The following is a 21,309-nucleotide window of genomic DNA, read 5'->3' as shown; positions in this document are numbered from 1 at the left end:
ACGATTTGAACTCATTGTGAGATGGATATTCAAAATATCCACTCCACTGCCCACCTTGCCAGTTGTTAAGTATCTATGGCACCCACAGGAAAGATTCTACAATGTTCTGGTTCTAGGGACTTGGAATAAATCATCATGTTTGACCAACTGGTGTCTAAATTGCTACATGTTTAAATTTTACATTAAGCATTAATGGATAAGCACTAGCTTAAGTATAGTCCTGTGCTGCTGTTAACTCTGACCCAAGTTAAAACAGATCCTGTCTTAGAAACATGAACAGACCTATGACAATAACAGAAGCTGAATATAAGCAGAGTTATGTCTTCAGCAGGACCCTTTCAAAAAGCAGAGATGCAGTTTCATCATTCCTCAGTCATCCCCAACTGCCCCCTTGACCTTTTGATATCATTCTTCTTTTCTAAGAATTATATAAAATGTCTCAATGCACGGATGCATCTAGACAGGCCAAAATTTCTCAGATGACAAATGTCCTGTTCTCACGTCCAGTCTCTGCTGATTCTGAACAGTGTGGTACTAGTTCAACATTTCAGTTGCTAATCACAAGATACATGTGGACCTCCGATGAGCAATGTGAAATACGCATTAAAAACTGTTTGTTTTTAAACTAAATACATTCATCCTGTCATGCCAGTGGTCATGCCTTTCTCCTCAGCTTGCCTGACAGATTTTAAAGGGTCAATGATACATACAATCCATCAAACAGTAAGCCACACTAGGTACCTGTCGTGGTTTAACCCCAGCCAGCAGCTAAGCACCACGCAGCTGCTCCCTCACTCCCTGCCCCCGCTCCCAGTGGGATGGGGAGGAGAATCAGGAAAGAAGGTAAAACTCATGGGCTGAGATAAGAATGGTTTAATAACTAAAGTAAAATATAATACTAACAATCATAATAATGAAATATAATAATAATTATAATAATAATAGTTGTAATGAAAAGGAATATAACAAAAAAAGAAGAGGGGAAAAAAAAGAAAAAAACCCGTGATGCACAATGCAATTGCTCACCACCCGCTGACCAAGGCCAGAGCCACGATCCGCTCCTCCCAGCCAACTCCCCCCTGTTTATATACTGAGCATGACATTCCATGGTATGGAATACCCCTTTGGCTAGTTCGGGTCAGCTGTCCTGGCTATGCTCCCTCCCAGCTTCTTGCACACCTGCTTGCTGGCAGAGCGTGGGAAACTGAAAAATCCTTAACTTGGGATAAGCGCTACTGAGCAACAACTAAAACATCAGGGTGTTATCAACATTATTCTCACACTAAATCCAAAACACAGCACTGTACCAGCTACTAAGAAGAGAGTTAACTCTATCCCAGCCGAAACCAGGACAGTACTTTATAAATGAGTCACTAGGGTTGCACACCTCACAACAGGAGTAATAAAGAATTAGACTTCCTAGGTTAGGTGAGTTACTGCATGCTGCACTCACATGAAGCACATGTTTATCCTATCATTGCTAATCAGTCACTTGAACCCCTTCCTTAGTAATTTGATGTGACACATTCTGTTTTTGCTGCACATGTGAAAGTTCCCCTTTACGAGATGCATCAGGCCTAGCCATATAGTTAGCTGGGTCTATAGACTTACGTCAGGATAGTAATCTACATTGGGTACTAAGTGCTGGATCAGAGCTTCCAAAGACCCCGACAAGAGGTTGTTGTCATGGTAATAGAGCCCTCCACAGTTGTCCTCTTCTGACTGATACAAGTTCCTGTTGTAGCCGCTGCTGTCAAACATAGCTGCAAAGGGAGGCGTCTGTGGCATCCTTTCCTGAGGAGACACACAAAAGAGATACAGGATAATTACCAGAAGGTGCAACGTAAGACGCTTTCTACAGTCCAGAGATAGTACTGCACTAGGAAGGAAACTCAGTGTCACACCCTGGGTTGCTTGCACATGGCAGCTAAGATTGTACTGTCTTCCAGCCTGTGCAGATTTCTCAGGAAAGGGCCAACACAGGCTCTCATCACTGCCTGTCTATCCCAATTGCCAGGCACTTCTTTTATATCTTGCTGTTTCTTCATTAAATGACAGATAAGAGGTCAAAGTTAAGAGTTAGAAGGAACGTACAAGCATCCTGACAGGTTTTGGGAACTCAGACTTTCTGTAAAGCTTCTGGGGACGTGGCATAACATTTGTTGACAACTTTGGGCAAATCCTGACAGTAGCTACCTAAGAGCAGCACTCTGATGTGGAAGCATGTTCAGGCTGTCACGGGTTGACACGGCCCCAGTCAGCACAGAGGGATAGAGACTGAAGTGAAGCCCCGAAGAGGTTATGTGTGAGGATAGTCTCCTTATGTGACATGACAGCCATGTAACTGCAATCAAAAGCTCCAATTTCCCAGCTCCACCCTGGTAAATCAGTGCTGGGTTTTTCCAATTACATTGTGACAGGTGTAATCCAGGCTAAAGCCTGACGCTTCAGCACATCCGTCTCCACCTACTCTCCGAGTGGCTCCACAGAAATTTGGAAAAATATGCCTGTGTGTACTTGCTTACCAATGTTGTCCAAGTTCACCAATGATATCAAAGATGCAAGCAGAGTCAGAGATCTGTTAAACTCTCTCTCCAAATTTTGTGATAATGTGAAAAATCCAGCCCTGTGTTTTCCAGCTTCAGATTTTCTTAATACTTATGGAAAAATAAAACAGTTACTCATCAGTCTGCATCTCAGTGCCTGTGGAATAAAAATGCCTTACCAAGGAAAAGATCAGCCAGTGCTGCAGGCTGTTCAGTCATCCAGAGTAGTGGGTGGGCGGTGAGGGGGCTATGACCGCCCAAGAGCTCTTTTGGTGACGCAGTATGTGAAAAGGCCAAAAGATAAAATCTCTATGATTACTTGAGAGCTGAGTTATACCCTCCTTCCCTCTCCTCCCCTGCCTTCTGGGAGTAGCAGATCTTGTCAGTTTAAAGAACCTGGGTTTTATAGCCTTGACTGTGAGCTAAGTTTGTGCCCAATTTTAACCACAAATATGTGCTGGTTTTAACTCTACTACAGCAGTTACTGTGCTGTGAGTGCTAATGGGACAGCCGCATTCAGGAGGTGGACAGATCAAATGCAAAAAGGTATTGCACACTGCTTCCCATCCTCCCCACAACTGGGAGGCAAGGGAGATCAAATTGAGAAGATAGTATGCACAGGCTGCCGTGCTCGTGTGTTGACAGAGCATGTGTGTGTGCCTGAGAAAAGCATTAATGCCTCTGAGCCATCATTGTAAGTGCAGATGCTGTTGCTTTTCTCTCCATTGTATCAAATCCTATTTGGGAAAAGGCTCTTTAAAGTCACAGACCTCAGTGAACACCAGTCTGTGAAGGCACCCCATTTTGAGAACAACTAGCAATGTGACAGCCTGGAGATAAATAGTGTGCTGCCATCTGTGTGCTCTGCAACTCACAACAAAGCACTTTTCAGAGTGAGCTCAGTGGAGATGAGAAGCTATTAAGTTATTAGTTAGATTCCTGGGGACCTGAAGCACCACACAGAGAGCCACAGACTTGCTGCTGCTGGCAGCATGTCCGGACAATGGAGGCATTCAAACCAGCACAAGACTGAAGGATTCAGTAAGTAAACAGTAAGAGAAAGCCAAAAACAGATGCAAAGACAGAGAGGGATGGTGAAGAGAGCCTCCTGGCCTACATGACCTGTGCTAATCCCACCTTGTGAGATGCCAAAAGATGTTTGCATCAAAACGGGAAAGAGTGAGAAGTCTCCATGTCCGAAAAGTGACATTAGTCACTCTGTGCAGCTGTTCAACCAGTGATTCAATTCCATCCAGCCCAATGGATTGGGAGAAGAGAAGAATAAAGTAAATACATGTGCCGCAGCATGAGAGCACGGGGTGCAGGACTGAACAAAACAAGGTTCCCGTACAAGAAAGTTCAAATCACTGGGCAGGTGAGGTGCAACCCAACCACGGCCACGCTCTGCAACAATAAAGCATTCTGATGCATAAAGGCTCTTGGTCTTTCAGGCTCTTTGCAAGGCTAGCAAAGTTTAAGAAACAAAATGTTACTAAGGAGCTGACAGGAACCTTCTGCAGCATTTCCTAGGTTTTCAGACTGTGTAAAGCTCACCATGTTTTAATTGCAAACCACAGACCTGAACAAATACAAAATACTCTGTGCAGCCCACTGGCACTGAAGGATGTCCTGTTTGCACCAAAATTCAGAATTCTTTTCAGCTTCTGTAGCAAAGTTTATTCAGCCAAAAGGCAAGTGGTAGTGGACAGGGACTAAACACTGCCACCCACCAAACATTTGTAGCCCTGTGGCTCCAAGGTAATACTCCACAGGGAAAGTGAGAAAGGCCAGTTTGCATCTGCAAAACAACTTGACATCAATATTGGCACTGTAAAAAGCCAAGGAGAGTAGTTGTTTCAATCCAGATCTCGTATTAACCAAAACAGCCCAATTCAGGGTGAGACTGCAATCTGTAGAGGTTTTAGCCAGCCTAGCCAGCAATTAGTTGTGATTTCATATAACCCTCACCACCCAAAGCAGACTCAGGCAGTATCTCATTTCATCGGTGATACAATGAGGGAATTTTGGGGGAAATTTGGGGAAAAACCTCCACTTCCACCATACCACTAGCTTCTAGCATGGTTACCATGCTGAACTGAACTGAAACAGGTGTGAAACACAGAAGGGTTTTTCTCCAACGTATTTTACACATGCACACTATATACTATTGCCCATTAAAATACAAGGCTTTTTAGAAGGTCAGCAGGCAGTGCTTAAATTCTAATAACTAACTCCCAAAGGGAATGAGACCTTTTTGAAGCTTGCAGTCCCCTAACTCTCAGCACAACAATTACTCCGAGGACCACCTGGATCTTTTTTCAGACAAAACTAAATTTGAGACACATGGAGCCTCCCAGTGCCTCATCAAGAGGAAAGAAAAAAGTCATCAGGTCATTAATAGATATACCGATTCATAACAATAAAATAAAATTCCCAGAAGTCTGGCCCCGAAAGGTACATATTGGCTCACTTGTTTGCTATCTATTTCTGGAAGCTGCTCGATAGAAGTTGTTCTGCTTCAGTGAGACATCAAGTTGTACTAGCTAAGAGATATTCTGTATGCTCTGTGTTCAGACACCGAGGATTTCACTTGTAAGTGAACAAGACACAAGACACATTCTCCATGCAATGAAAAGGGATGATATGAAAGTGTGACAGAGAGAAATACAGCATAGCCAACAAGATGATTCATACAACACGTGCTTTTCCAGCAGGACTCCTTTATTACCTTGACCTTGATTCTTCTGCTGTATTTTATATGGAGGTGGAGACCCAAAGCAGCATGCTCAGTTCTAATTAGCTCGGGAGCTAAATACATAACACCAAACCCTGCCTTCAGAATAACTTGAGTGGAACTGAAATTTGGTCATAGAGCAGATCTGGTCCACAAAGCCTTGGCATATAGAGCAGAGGTATCTTGGGACCTAAAAATATTGATAAACCACAGCAATACAACGTCTGACAAGCAGCAATTAGAAAAAAAGACAGGAAATATGATTCCTGAGACTTAAAACTGGAACTTTTTAACTGGGCTTTGGAAACATTTGGCTATCACTAACATGGAAAACATTTATCTCTCCTTTTTCTTTTTTAAGGAGGAAAAGAGTGGCTTTTTTTTGTTGTTAAAGATCTGACTTGAAGGAAAGAGCAATGAAATAATTTCCTGGCTCTACCAGAGATGTTCTCCTGTGACAGAGAGAAGTCGATAACTCTTTGCATTGTGGAAAGATGAATAAAACATTTTTTCTGCATTTAGTATCGTTATGGAGAATGTGAGATCTTGGGCATTAAGGTCCAAATTCTGACTTTGAGTAGCCTCTGACAAGAAAGAAGTCTCAACCTTCCCAATAACAGTAGTGTAAATAGAAAGCCAGAGGCAAAGATGATGTGCTCAAAACCCCACCATTTCCTGCAGGAGCTGAGTTCCAGTTTGGTAAAACTAAAGGAATCAGATGTAGCTTCCAGGCTGCCAAGTGCTCGTCCAAACCTCGATGTTCAGCAACAGGAAAAAAAATCTGTTTTCTACTAGCAACAGTGGAAGGTTGCATTGGTTTGTTTTCTTTTCAGTTACATTAAAGAGCTCAGTCTGCACATCAGGTGTGTAAAACAAAATCAACAATATGGACAGCTCCAATCCTTTATAGAAGCTCATATGCTTTCAGCAGTAGCCACTGCTACTAGAAAGGTGCCTTTAAAGCCACTGCCAAACATTTTCAGCTCCTCTGTTACGTACAGGTATCTCCCATACTACATCCCTCAACCAGAGGAATGTTGACTGAATTTGTTACGAGTCCCAAGGCAGACCTCCTCATAGAAGATGCAAACCTCAGGTATGCAATTATAACCCCTCAGAGCTGCTTCACCATAGAGTCAGAAACCCCAAACCACATTTAGCAGGTGGTTACCATGCCCCATTGTTCTTAAGGATGCCATTATAAAATTGAGGTACGGCAAAACAAGAGACTGCTGGGAAAAGGACTACGAATCTTAACAGCTTGCACCAAGCTGGGGAAGACTGAGCAAGTCAGACTAAGCCTTGGCTTTAACATACAGAAAGGAAGTAAGGACTAGGTGCTTGCCAGAAACATCCAGCTTTCTCTTAAGTGTTTCTGAAAAGTGTGGAGTATTTTAGACAATGACCCAGGCTACCCAAAACAAAAGCATATCAGACACAGAGGCCACTGGTTGCATTCCATACAGCTGGGTGTGTTTGCTTTGCTTACAAAGCATTTGTTTTTTGCACTGAAAGGTAAAGTGACATTCTATAGCTCAAGCTATTGAGAAGATAAGAAACCTGAAAAACTCCCAGATCGGTGTTTCATATGCCTTACTTGCAGAAACTAAGATCACAGAACTATCCCAGCTCAAGTCTTCTTGCTTCCATTCTTCCATGAAGAATTTGCCATACAATTCTGGCAGTGTGACTTCAGCATCAACTTTGACTTACAGTTCCTTCCTATATATACTTACAGTTCCTTCCTAGAAATGCTTCTTATTAACTGTATCTTCTAAGAGGCAGAGTACAGAATGGTACTTCATACTCACATAGGAGATGGAAAGAGGAGTGACATGGGCTTTTTCCTGGCTGAAATCGAGAGCAAGACTAAGAGCAACTCAGAAGGAATCCACCACAGAGTAACAGGAGGACTAAAACTATCCATAGGTGATACTGCTGCACAGTTACATAACAGTAGAAATACATCTTGCACACAGCAGAGACCAGTGAATTGCAGTCTCTGGCAGGGCAAGCAAAGACCTGAGGCTGAAAAGGAAAAACCCCAGTAAGCAAAGAACAGACCAGGAACTGAATTTCAATGAAAGGCATTTTCCTCCTGAATGTGCAAAGGAACTTTTTCTTGGATCTATAAATAGATCCAGCTCATGATGCAGGAAGGTCAGATGCAGCACTGCTGACTGATCACTCGTGTATGAGAACTTTGGCACAGTAATTAAGTGGATCCTGAATCACTCAAAACTAAAGTCCTTGGATACTGAACTGCAAAAGTGTGATGGATATGAATGCATTTGTGTGTGTGCTTGGGAGCATTAGGAAAAGTGCAGAGGGTTTAAGAATGCCTTGAATTTCTCAAAATCTGCAAGGGTGGAAAAAGGGAAGAAAACAAACAAGTTCCTCTTGATGCCGATGTGCTGTAAATCTATGTCCCCTGCTTAAGCCCTAAGAACCAACCCCCCTACTACCCTTTCCCCATGCTCTTCTCCTGTGGGGCAGGAAGAGCGATGTGGGTCTAATGATGCTGAGGGTGGCCATGCCACAGCACCGCTGCTGTGCCAGACAAGCGCACGCAAGCAAACTACATCACGGCAAAAATCCCAACTGCAGGAAAATTACCCAGGCCAAGGGAGAGGACAGGACATATGTTCCTCCCAACCAAAACACATGAAAACAATGTGTCTGTATTGCTGGACACACAAAAGCAGCAGCCTTGAAACACAGAACATGAAAAGAAGACCACACGTATGACATATTAGCTTTCTCAACACACTTGTATCTTACCATGATCGCAACGCAGTTGAGATTTCTATCGGTAGGTTAAAACTGAGGAGGCCACAATTATTTAAAAAGACACTATATGAAGTGTGCTCCATCACTGACTGATTTACCTTTTTATTAAGTTCATTTGTAAGTTATTTTTTAATTTATAGACAATTTCTTCACCTGGATGATGTCCTTTTAACATTTTAATTCAATTTTTAGCTCAAAATAAGTCTGTTCTCCCATAAATGTCAGGTTTTTTAACCTTGTAAATCTCTTTGATAATCCCTTATCTTTTTTTTTTCTGTTTCAGAGGAGAAGTTTAAAACATGAGCGATACAGGATAAGTATCTGTTATAAGTGACACGACGGATTAGCACAGCAGTAATTATGTCACAAGCCATCAGAGATTCTAGAAAAGTTCAGTCCATTGCATGCTCCATAGTGACTCCTGTAAAGCTTGAGTGATTTACAGAATGAATGACATGGAAAAGGATGCACAAAGGCCTCAGATCAGCCAAAGCATGCAATGAAATATCATCCATCTTAAACAGACAACGCAGGTAGCTAGTCTTTTCTACCAAAATTTATAAGCAGACAGCCGGACTGAAAGCAAAGAAGTTTTGATAGATGACCAATACTGGGATCATGTTAAGGAACAACTTCCCCCCTCCCTCCTAGAATCTATTTCCTTTAGAAAAATTCATAAATGGACTGTCCTCCAAGCACTTTGTTCAAAATCAAACCAATGCACAAGCTGAGTATGATCTCTTCAGTCCTACGTGTTAGATTTTGTTCAAAATCAAATACCATCAGGAAAGTCAGACAGCCTACTGGCTGGCCAGCACAAAGTGTTAAGAAATTGGCTGGAACTGCTGATGGCAAAACTGAGAGCTTTGAAGTAAGAGTACAAGTATATTAAATGCAAAGAAAACACAAGCACACTACTAAAGCCTTATACTTTTTTAACTTACTGAAGCAGGGTGGGGTTTTTAGAAGTACACAGCATTCCCCTAATTGCACCCAGTGAAGTACAGAGGAATTTTGCGATTTGTTCTATTGGGAACAGAAGGCTCTTAAATATTACAGTCATAAAAGACTAAAATCCTACCTCTCTATTCAGTCAGAGCTCCCATCCACCAGCAAAGTGCAGAGCTCTACAGACCCAAGAAGGTTACCATCCCAGCCTCCTGCGCTGCTGAGCAGACAGCGGAGCTGCTGCTCATCAATCAGCTGATGAATTCCTGCAGTTTGCAGTCAGGAGTTTTAAGGCAAGCGAACAGCAGTGATGACTTACTTCAAAACATCACGCTGTAAACTGAGTGATTCAGCAGCTGATTCACGGTGGCTCAGCTGTCCAGGAACGGGGTGTGGGGTGGAGTGGACAGCTGGGACCTGCGATGTCATCCATGCTATGCCATCCCCACCAGTGAATCAGAACCCTGACACTATCATTTCCGTAGCACGCTTTGTGCCTCCTGCATACTTCAAACTGAAGAAATAGAAAATTGATGTTGTCAGTAGAAATGGGAGGAGTTTCCCCTACACTATCATCAGAATAGTATCACTGATTTCAATGTGGTATTAGACTCTTACTAACCTTGGGGAATATGACCCATTTTATGCGACAGGGATGTGAACCTCTGTAATCCTAACCCACCTCAGCTGATCAAGGCCAAAAGATACACCTTCTCTATCTGCATGGTCAGTAGCTAAGCGTGGGTCCGAATTAGTTCACAGCGATAACCAGCTTCATCAAGAACTGTTCACACATCCATCCATAGTCAACAGAAAAAGCATCACTTCAGTACTTAGACCTGGCAGCTTGGATCTGCTTCTGATTCTGCTACAAGCTCCTCACGTGGCTTTAGTCAAGTCACTCAGTTTCTCATTACTGCATTTCTCTGCTTGACAGTACAAAGAGGAATTAGTGTGGGGTTATTTCCTTTCATTAAGTTCCAAGATCTTTTTCCAAAAGGGGTACAGAAGGTGTATCACACTATATTAATGCCAGAAGCACAGTGCTAGCCTTAAGCATGAAGCTCTCTTGACATGGTTCCTTCTTCAACCTCATCAAAGCAAGACACCTTCTGAATCCAAAAGCTGTTGCTCTTTGCAGACATCCATGCTTGGCCTTTTGCTGAAACCTACAATATGCTTCAGAAGAAAGCACCATTCCCTTTTATAAACATAACAGACAGCCAAGTTATAATTTACAATAGCAAGGTGTAATAGTGTTAAATAACAGTACTTAATTTCATTTAACTGGTTCTACCTAAAACCTCATCGCCAAATGTCTCTTTTCCATTTAGAAGATGCAGAAAAAATGCTGGTTTAAGGCAAACAGTTCATATGATCTCTGTTTTTCCATTTACTAATACCTTATGTTTCCATGAACAGTACAGAATTTTTACTGACACTTACAGATGTACAGCAGGTTGAAAGCAGTATATTTAGAGTTTCTGCAGTACAAATACTTCAGTTAAAAAAACCCAACAACAAAAAAAATACACCTTCCAATGTTTAGGTTGAAGATAAGAAGGGATGGTCCCACTTTGGCAGTTAAGAAAGCAAATACAGCTCTGTATCCGGATCAGTTATACTTGCTTCACACTCGTTTATACCTGGGCTGAATATCAGCCAGTGGTTTCTAGACCAGAGCTGGGTCTGAGGTATATGGAACTTATAAAACAGTTGGCTCCAATCAGCTTGAATGGCTCCTTGGGAAATCAAGGAGAAGCACAGTCTAGCCAAACTGAAAAAAGTTTTTTCTCTAGTCTAGGCAGGGCCATAGCAGAAATCTCCGCCACTCACATGCTGCATCTGCTGGTTTGTATCAGCCTTTAAGACCCGGCAGCAGTTCCCATGCTCGACTGAAGGTGGACCCTTGGGCTCTGCAATCGATGAGTCAAAGTCTCCTTGCCTTGAAACAATTACACCTATTAAGTCAACACACAGTAGGTATGGTATTAAGCAAACGTATCCCAGCTTGGGTTGTGAAAGGTTCATTGTAAACACGTGCTAATAGTGTCTGAATCCCTGCAGGATGTTTCAGGGAGGATCAACTCACAGCCCTGATGGGCAGGTACTGTCAGGTAGCACGCTGCTTTCATGCGGAAAGCACCTGGCCTTGTATCAATGACAGCAATTATCTCAGAAAATATCCCACTCCCCAATTTGACTCAAGCATATTTATCCTCTGTCTTATTGCTTATGAATCTAAACATTCCATTGTGCTGGCTGATGCAGGCTCACAGCTTCACAGGCTCATCTCTCTACTGGCGTGTAATGTGGTATTTCTGGCCCTATTTCCAGATGTGACAAGACACAAGCAGAGTACCTGACACCATGGGAGGGGCAGGTGACCTAGGGAACATTTCATTCTGGGGAGAAGGTGCATTTTAATGAATCAAAACCAAAATAGTCAGAATACGTGGATCTGAGTCATACAGGGCTATTCTAGAACCACCTAGGAAGACTGAGCTGTATTGTTTCCATGATCCTGCTCATTTTCTAATTAAAAATACAGCCATACTGAATACCATCCGTTCATGTTCCTCACTGTAGTGATTTAGTTTTTTTAATACTACTTCTCACAGCAGCTGCAATAGAGGAGAAATTAGCAATAGCTTTTGGCTAGAGGTAGAGTCTTTGCCTCCTGTTCTTAAATTATGTATTGTCCTTGCTGCGGCTGCAAAACACTCTCTGGAGTTTCGTTTGCAAGCTCATTTTCTAGCAAAGTGTTTATTAGATGGTGCGGCTCGGTCCCACAAACCCACGCCAAGCAAAGGGCACTTGTCAGTGCTTGCAGAGCACACCTGTATATCTACTAACATTTGGGAAAAGATGCTTAAGTATGAGCAATCACAAATTCTGACTCCTTCATTGAAACACAGGCATCCTATTCCAACCGACAGCTTCTTCCTGTACTGCCCAACCATCTACTGAACAGCAGAACAGTGCTCAAATGACTGAACAAAAGGAAGACATGCTGAGACAAAGGCAAAATTAGCTTTTCATTTAGAAACACTGCATAAACATACAAGGAAATAAATGGTTCGGATCATCTCTATCTCCAAAAGTCGAGGGCTGTCTTCTGAAGACTATGCTTTAAATTAAATCTCCGATAACAGCTACCCTGCTCAACACTGGAGCTTTGACACTAATCTCTCCAAACAGGTGAGAAGGATCACAGCTAATGGAACGAGCTCTACAAACTGAGCAGGGACACAGTTGCAAAGAACAACACACCCACATCAAGGATGTGCAAGAGTGAAGTGAGCACTACAAGCTTGCCCTTTTCCAAATCATTTGACTGAGCTCCCACCATGTTTTCTAAATGTAATGACACTCCAGTTAAAATCAGTACTAGCTGACTGACTGCAACCTTGTGTAGAAAGAAAAGTTTCTAAACCCTCTGATTTAGATAGGAAATCTTTGGAGTGTGAACCATCCAATACTTCTTACACCTCCTCTCTTTGCACAAGACACCTAGAGCTTGAAATTCAGAAAAGCTTAGAGCCACAATGCATCCCTGTTATCAGGAGCTTTGGCCCCAAACATCACTTAACCCTTTCACAGATGATCATTTCAGAGGCACTTGAGAGTACCGGTTCTACTAAGTTTTAACCACTTTTCCAAGGGTAACACCAATGCCCAAGTAGCCATGTAGTCAAAGATAGCCAAGAAAGATCCCACCCACCCAATTCTGTCAGCTCTAGTAGGTGTCAGATCCTTACAGCAATGTAGCACAAATTGGCAATGATCCACACGCAGCTCCTTCCTATCTTCACCCCAAGAAAAAACTCACTTTAACTACTCTGAGTTACAAAAATAAACTCCCATGTTTTCAGCTTTTTCAGTTCATATTCCTTCACTGATAGGGCTCCAGTGTTGAACTGTGCCTGTCATTTCTGACATGGTGTGACAGCAGCTCACCCTGCAGACCATGAACAGGTACAGTGACTCACTGCATTCCCCAGGGACTGTTTAGATAACTCGTACAACTGGAGCACAGGTAACAACACACTGTGCTGTCCTCAAAAACCTCAGCAGAAAGAAACCATGAAGAACATGAACCAACAGGGATTCACTGTACCATACAAAAAAGCTTTTTGCTCAGTGTGTGGCACCGTGAGCTTAACCCCCAATAAACCAGTACTTTCTTTCCTCTTTTACAAAGAGTTAACAAAACCTACAGTGGCTTGTTTCAGTCTTGCCTGTTTAAAGGAGTGATATCCCCATCGCTAATCCAAAATCAGAGCTGGGTTTTACCTATTAGGTCTCTCCAGCACAGCTCACCAGTTAGCTACTTGTCTTGAGTATACTTAGCATTGATTTTCAGTTGATTACCAGCTTCTCTCCAAGACATCTCATTTGGAAGCTGTAAGATAAGCCTGAGGGACCCATCCCTCAAACACTGTTCTCAGCTTTCAAAATAAAGAGACAGACTAGAGACCCAGTCCTGCCTGCTCAAGTCCCCATTTCCCACAGATGGCATGTCATCTCAGCCCACCACGGCTGTTCCCCTTTGAGACGAGTCAGCCCTCCTCCGCTCTATTCAGGGGAACTCCTCTGAAAGAGTTTTCCTCATCCCTCAGGGCTATATTTAGCTCTACACACAGGCAGACAGGGAGGCACTGCTTGTTGTTAGGGCTGCCTTAGTTTACAGTCTGGCCTAAGCACAACATAGCAGATGTAGCTGACAAGCAACACATTGGTCTTGGGTCATGTAACAGCCGTTACTGTCCTTCTGCCCCTGAACTGCTCCCACCTCACTAAGCACGGAGGCCTCAAGTTTTACCAGTCACACACAGTAGATGCCTAGCAAAAGAGAAGCCCATAAACACACTTGAGTGACACCACACACACACACCTGTCCCGCCCACACACCCATTTTATGCAGCCCTACCACCACAATCTGGCAAATTAGTGCTTTGTCATCCCTCCCATCCAAAAAAAGCAGCCATCAATTGAACCGATGGGCTTAAGGAAAAATGGGGAAAGCTTGTCCAAGGATTATATCCACAGAAAGATCACATCATGCAGTTTTAGGACTCTGTTCTACCTTAATACAGGGAAGGGGACAGGGAGAAGGACCCAATCACCGCACCTCCAAGTGCTTTTTCTGCTGGGTTGAAGTCTCTCTCCCCTCCCCAGTATCTTGATCCCCCAGAAACAAACAGCTCTGGCTGTACAGAACTGGGTAGCTAGTAAGGAGATAAACACCACGAGGAAAGAGACCATCCTGCCGGGGCTAGCAGGAGGACAGACGGATGGATGGATGCACACTCGAGCACCGCAGACGCCCTGGACCATACCTGGAAGTGGCTGCTGGTGCTCCCGGCCTCAGCCGCTGCTTTACCACCCACAGGCACGCATCGTCCACGCCACGGCTCAGCTCGGCTCCCCACACCGCCGCTTCCCTCGCTGGGACTCCCCAGCCGGCAGGCGGAGCGCCGGGAGGCGCTGCTCCCCCGCCCCGCCCTGCCCCGCCCCCTCCCCCGGGCCGCGGAAAGGGCGGGGGGCGTCTGCGCTGCAGTGCCGGTGCCGGCGGAGGCGGAGTATGAGCACGGCCCGTCCCGGCTGCAGAGCCGGCTCCTGGAAAGGCTGTTGGAGCTCTTGGCCAGGCCCGCTCTGGGTGCCACCAGCAGGCAGATGTCGCGGGCGCTGGTTTCAAACCTGGAACTGAACCCGTGTATGACTGCACTCGTCTGAGATGGCCTGAGAGCAGCCACTGCCCAGCCGGCCCTGCATCTTGCCACTGGCAGCAGTCATAAGTGAATGCTTACAGACGGGCAAGAAGAGGACATGCATACATGGTAATTCCTCCAAGCAGTCTCCCAGCTTGTATTTTCAGCACAGGGGATTTCCTGAGCCCGGTGCTGTTTGTCTGTTCAGTGACCCTCAGCAGATCTCTCTTTCCAGTAGTCGTCCAGTTCCCCTTGCAGCCCACGCACAATAGTCTTTGAAAAGGACTTGTGCGTGATCCACTACAACTCGTCGGAGAGCCACTGTCCTTCCTTTCTCTTGAACTCGGCTTACTAGCTTCCATCTGATGTCCCCTTGCCTTTGCATGGAGTTACAAATGCTTTGCTCCTACGCACTCTCTCCAGAGCACTCTGAGTTTTCTCCATTTCTTGCACAGCATTCTCAGCCACCACTTTTCCAGGCTCAAAAGTCCAGGTCTACTCAGTCACTCCATGAACAGGGTCCAAATCTCTGACGATCCTTGTTATCCTTCACCAATCTTTTTGCAGTACTTCTAAACCTTCTGAGATGAGGGAAAGCGAGCTGCACACACACAATTCAAGGTGCAGTTGAACCGCAGATTTAGGGAGCAGTACGCCAACTTTCTCTCCATCCCCTCCTAGCAATTCCCAATCTATGCTCAATTTCCTTTTTTGACTGCAACCAGGCACCAATCTGGAGCCACCCCTCAGAACACCCAACCAAGATCTTCCAACCAAGTGGCAGCAGCCAGGTCAGAGCCCATACTTTACATGTGAAGCTAGCTATATTCAGATCTTTCACTAATTGAAGAAAAACTGTCTCCGGTAGTTAAATGCTTGAAAGATAGGTGCCTCTGGCTACTATTTCTGCACACAAGCATAGAGGGAGTATGTAAAACTGAGTTCCTTTGGCCAGCATGATTTTGGAGGCAGTCATACAATCCTGCCTACCTGCATTTCAATTTCTTTAAATTCAGTGTCTAGAATGAAATACTTTAAAAATCTATTTCTAAAATAATGGAGCTGGCAAGATAACTAATAGTAAAGGGACCCCAGCACAAAGGGCCTTTGCCCACACAACTCCATTTCTGGAACTGGGACTTAAAAGGCGCATGTGATCTCACTCTGGATTCTAGAAATTACTTGCAAGTCTTTGAGTTCTGGATTCACACAAAAGCCTGCTCTGTCCCTTTGCACAGTGTCACATACAATACGAAGTATAACAAAATGACATTGCAATGTTATTTCTGAAGGAAAATGACACAATGTCAAGTCAGAGGTCACAGCACTTACACATCTAGGCTGGTCCTTTTCCCACTTTGGTGAGTATGTCAGAGGATAGTGCTACGTATCTTCCTCAGGCTCTGCTCTATGATGTTTCTACCTCCATTCCCTCTCTGTGACAGGTTTCCCAATACAATAAACTATTTAACTTTCTTCATTCCTGTTTACCCCTACGGTTCTCTTCATCAGGCAACTCTTGTTGCCATACCTACAAGAAATCTACTAGAAAAAGATTTAGACTTGTCCTGGGTTCGGCTCGGATAGTTAATTTTCACAAGAAGCTGGTAGGGGGCAGAGCCAGGACAGCTGACCCGAACTAGCCAAGGGGATATTCCATACCATATGATGTCATGCTCAGTATATAACTGGGGCAGCTGGGGGTGGGGGGAGGAGTGAGGGAGTGGCCGCATGGTGCTTAGTTGCTGCCTGAGCTTAAACCATGACAGTCCTTTTTGGTGCCCAACGTGGGGCTCGAAGGGTTGAGAAAACAACAGATCTGACCAGAGTGTATTGAAACAAAGTTGTTATATGCATTTCTTATATTAGTTCAATAGTTGCTGGTCACAATGTTGGTTCATGTGTTCACATGGTGGTGTTATGTAAGTTCTTATATGCACTATGTATTCCCTGTGGTGATGTTTATCATCTCTGGGAGAGGGATCAGGACTGTCATTTTGCTGTATTGGGTAATGTTGACTTATGATATGATTACATCACTGGTCATGAGGCTAAGCTGGTATTTGCATGCGGCATTGTTGTCATGCCCGAACCTCGGGCGCCGTCTCTCCGAATTTGTTAGTAATTGCACCCAATCTATGGGGAAGACAGGGGGGGATACTTTCTCCCACTCTTTAACCTCCCCTTCTCCTTCAGGCTAATTATAACAGCTTTTGAGAATTCTGAATGTCCTTGGGATGTTCAAGCCAGCATGCTCTTACTGCTATGTCTCCTGAATGTGTCTCAGGTCTTGCTTAGGGTTACACAAAAATTTTTTAAGAATACCACCCAGAGATCTGCCCCAAGGCTGGATAGTTATGGGTGGCCTGGCATGTGGGAGAATATGGGCAGGTATCTAGAGAACTTCTCACATCCAATCGTTTGGAACTTCATCCCCGAACAACTACAGGACCCTGATGAAGTGATAGGACATTTGAAAGGAAAATGCTGTGGCTATTCCAAAGAGGCACAACTTACCGCACTGTGCTGGGCCCTGGCCAGTATCCACTGAACACTGCTCGATATTATGCAGCACCCTCAGGGGGAAGGGAGGGAAAACAGACCGACAGGCACTGCGGCTATTCCAACCCTTGTGACAAGCACTGCAGCCAACCCAACCCTGGTGACAGGCACTGCAGCTGAACCAGAGAACCAGCCTGTGCTGGTATCTGTCGCCCTGTACAGAAGAACAAATACACAAAAAAATCAGTTTGCTTAGTGAGGGATGAAGGTGAATCAGGGTCATCATGAGAACAGGAGGAAGAGGCAGAACCAGAGGTAATCACCCGATCCCTATCCCTGAGTGAGCTGTGAGATATGCAAAAGGATTTCAGCCGCCATCCAGGCAAGCACATTACTACCTGGCTGCTCTGATGCTGGGATAATGGGGCCAGTAGCTTGGAATTAAAGGGTAGGGAAGCCAAGCAGCTGGGATCCCTGTCTAGGGAAGGGGACATTGACAAACTGATTGGAAAAAAGACACAAGCCCTCAGCCTCTGGAGGCGACTTCTGTCAGGCGTGAAAGAAAGGTACCCCTTCAAGGAAGATGTTACACATCACTCAGGCAAGTGGACCACCATGGAAAGAGGTATCCAGTACCTGAAGGAATTAGCTGTGCTGGAGGTGATTTATAATGATCCGGATAACGAGCAGTTATCCACAGATCCAGATGAAGTCCAATGCACACAGCCCATGTGGCGGAAGTTTCTACAAAGTGCACCACTGTCGTATGCCAACTCATTGGCAGTAATGTCCTGGAAAGAAGGCGAGGGACAAACGGTGGATGAAGTGGCAGGCCAACTCCGGCAATACAAAGGAAGTCTCTCTTCCTCCCTATGGGCCTGTGTCTCAGCTGTGGAGTAACTGTCCCTGGAGTTTCAGCAATTCAAAGAGGATATGTCCTACTCCCCACCTATACGGGCCCATATCTCAGCTATAAGGAGTAAGCGTTCCTCTGCTCAAGAGAGAGGATACAGAAGGTACACACCAAGGGGTACCCTGTGGTTTTACCTGCGTGACCACAGGGAGGACACGAGGAAGTGGGGTGGAGAACCTACCTCAACCTCAGAGGCACGGGTACATGAGTCGTGAGGAAAAACAATCGCAAAAGGGGATTCTTCCTGGAAAAATGCCACTCCAGTTTCCAGCAGGCAGTTCCCCAGACAGAGTAGAAGGGCTGATCTCACTTCTGATCCTCTTGAAGGGACTTCTGATTCATGTTTACAAAAAGTGAGTAATGAATACTATGACCAGGACTAGAGGGGCCCTGCCTCCAGCCAGGTGGAGGAAAGGGACAACTGGGTTTATTGGACTGTGGATTTGATGGCCTGGCACATCAGACCCACAGGAGTATAAGGCTTTAGTAGACACCGGTGCACAGTGTACTCTAACGCCATCAAGCTATAAAGGGGCAGAACCCATCTGTATTTCTGGTGTGACAGGGGGATCCCAACAGCTAACTGTATTGGAGGCTGAAGTGAGTCTAACTGGGAATCAGTGGCAGAAACACCCCATTGTGACTGGCCCAGAGGCCCCATGCATCCTTGGCATAGACTATCTCAGGAGAGGGTATCTCAAGGACCCAAAAGGGTACCGGTGGGCCTTGGAGATGGAGGAAATTAAACAGCTGTCCACCTTGCCTGCTCTCTCTGAGGACCCTTCGGTTGTGGGGTTGCTGAGGGTTGAAGAGCAACAGGTGCCAATTGCTACCACAACAGTGCACTGGCAGCAATATCGCACCGAGACTCCCTGATTCCCATCCATACGCTGATTCATCGACTGGAGAGCCAAAGGGGGATCAGCAAAACTTGCTCACCCTTTAACAGCCCCATATGGCTAGTGTGAAAGTCTAATGAAGAGTGGAGATTTAACAGTGGACTATCGTGGCCTGAATGAAGTCACGCCACCGCTGAGTGCTGCTGTACCAGACATGCTAGAACTTCAATATGAACTGGAGTCAAAGGCAGCCAAGTGGTACACCACAATTGATATCACTAATGCATTTTTCTCAATCCCTTTGGCAGCAGAGTGCAGGCCACAGTTTGCTTTCACTTGGAGGGGTGTCCAGTACACCTGGAATTGACTGCCCCAGGGGTGGAAACACAGCCCCACCATTTGCCATGGACTGATCCAGACTGCACTGGACAAGGGTGAAGCTCCAGAACACCTGCAATACATTGATGACATCATGTATGGGGCAACCCAGCAAAAGACGTTTTTGAGAAAGAGAAGAAAATAGTTCAAATCCTTCTGAAGGCCGGTTTTGCCATAAAATGAAGTAACGTCAAGGGACCTGCACAGGAAATCCAGTTTTTAGGAATAAAATGGCACGATGGACGTCGTCATATCCCAATGGATGTGATCAACAAAATAGCAGCTATGTCCCCACCGACTAGCAAAAAGCAAGCACAAGCTTTCTTAGGCGTTGTGGGTTTTTGGAGGATGCATATTCCAAATTACAGTCTGATTGTAAACCCTCTCTATCAAGTGACCCGGAAGAGGAACGATTTTAAATGGGGCCCTGAGCAACAACAAGCCTTTGAACAGATTAAACGGGAGATAGTTCATGCAGTAGCCCTTGGGCCAGTCTGGGCAGGACCAGATGTTAAAAATGTGCTCTACACCGCAGCCGGGGAGAATGGCCCTACCTGGAGCCTCTGGCAGAAAGCACCCGGGGAGACCTCAGGTCTACCTCTAGAGTTTTGGAGTCGGGGATACAGAGGATCCAAGGCCCACTATACTCCAACTGAAAAAGAGATATTGGCAGCATATAAAGGAGTTCGAGCTGCTTCAGAAGTGGTTGGTACTGAAACACAGCTCCTATTAGCACCCTGACTGCCGGTGCTGGGCTGGATGTTCAAAGGGAAGGTCTCCTCTACACATCATGCAACTGATGCTACATGGAGTAAGTAGGTTGCACTGACCACACAACAAAGTCGAATAGGAAACCCTAGTCGCCCAGGAATTTTGGAAGTAATCATGGACTGTCTAGAAGGCAAAGATTTTGGAACATCACCAGAGGAGGAGGTGACGCGTGCTGAAGAGGCCCCACTGTATAATAAACTGCCAGAAAATGAGAGGCAATATGCCCTGTTCACTGATGAGTCCTGTCGCATTGTGGGAAAGCATCGGAGGTGGAAGGCTGCTGTATGGAGTCCTATACAACAAGTCCCAGAAACTGCAGAAGGAGAAGGTGAATCGAGTCAGTTTGCAGAGGTGAAAGCCATCCAGCTGGCTTTAGACATTGCTGAACGAGAAAAATGGCCAGTGCTCTATCTCTATACTGACTCATGGATGGTGGCAAATGCTCTGTGGGGGTGGTTGCAGCAATGGAAGCAGAGTAACTGGCAGCACAGAGGCAAACCCATCTAGGCTGCCGCACTGTGGCAAGATATTGCTGCCTGGCTAGAGAAGCTGGTTGAAAAGTATGTCACGTAGATGCCCATGTACCCAAGAGCAGGGCCACTGAAGAACATCAAAACAACCAGCAGGTGGATCAGGCTGCTAAGACTGAAGTGGCTCAGGTGGATCTGGACTGGCAACATAAGGGTGAATTATTTATGGCTCAGTGGGCCCATGACACCTCAGGCCATCAAGGAAGAGATGCAACATATAGATAGGCTCATGATCGAGGGGTGGACTTGACCATGGACACTATCGCACAGGTTATCCATGAATGTGAAACGTGCTGCAATCAAGCAAGCCAAGTGGTTAAAGCCTCTGTGGTATGGAGGATGATAGCTGAAATATAAATATGGGGAGGCCTGGCAGATTGACTATATCACACTCCCACAAACCCGCCAAGGCAAGCGCCATGTGCTTACAATGGTGGAAGCAACCATCGGATGGCTGGAAACATATCCTGTGCCCCATGCCACCGCTCAGAACACTATCCTGGGCCTTGAAAAGCAAGTCTTATGGTGACATGGCACCCCAGAAAGAATTGAGTCAGACAACGGGACTCATTTCCGAAACAACCTCATAGACACCTGGGCCAAAGAGCATGGCATTGAGTGGGTGTATCACATCCCCTATCACG

The 21,309-nt window shown here is 45.2% G+C and overlaps 1 protein-coding gene across 1 annotated transcript in view; it reads right to left on the bottom strand.

The window, feature by feature from the left end:
- Positions 1-14,415, bottom strand: part of RASGEF1B (RasGEF domain family member 1B) — a 33,364-nt gene extending 18,949 nt beyond the window's left edge. The window contains exons 1-2 of the mRNA XM_050895558.1: positions 14,361-14,415; positions 1,612-1,794 (exon numbers count right to left, since the gene is read on the bottom strand). Coding sequence (XP_050751515.1) covers positions 1,612-1,788 — 177 coding nt within the window. The 5' untranslated portion in view covers positions 1,789-1,794; positions 14,361-14,415. The remainder of the gene's footprint in view (positions 1-1,611; positions 1,795-14,360) is intronic.
- Between the last annotated feature and the right edge of the window lie 6,894 nt (positions 14,416-21,309).

This window comes from Gymnogyps californianus, chromosome 4 (genome assembly GCF_018139145.2).
Source record: "Gymnogyps californianus isolate 813 chromosome 4, ASM1813914v2, whole genome shotgun sequence".
NCBI lineage: Eukaryota > Metazoa > Chordata > Aves > Accipitriformes > Cathartidae > Gymnogyps > Gymnogyps californianus.
Note: the sequence above shows the minus strand (reverse complement) of the source record. Positions and strands in the feature narration are given on the sequence as shown.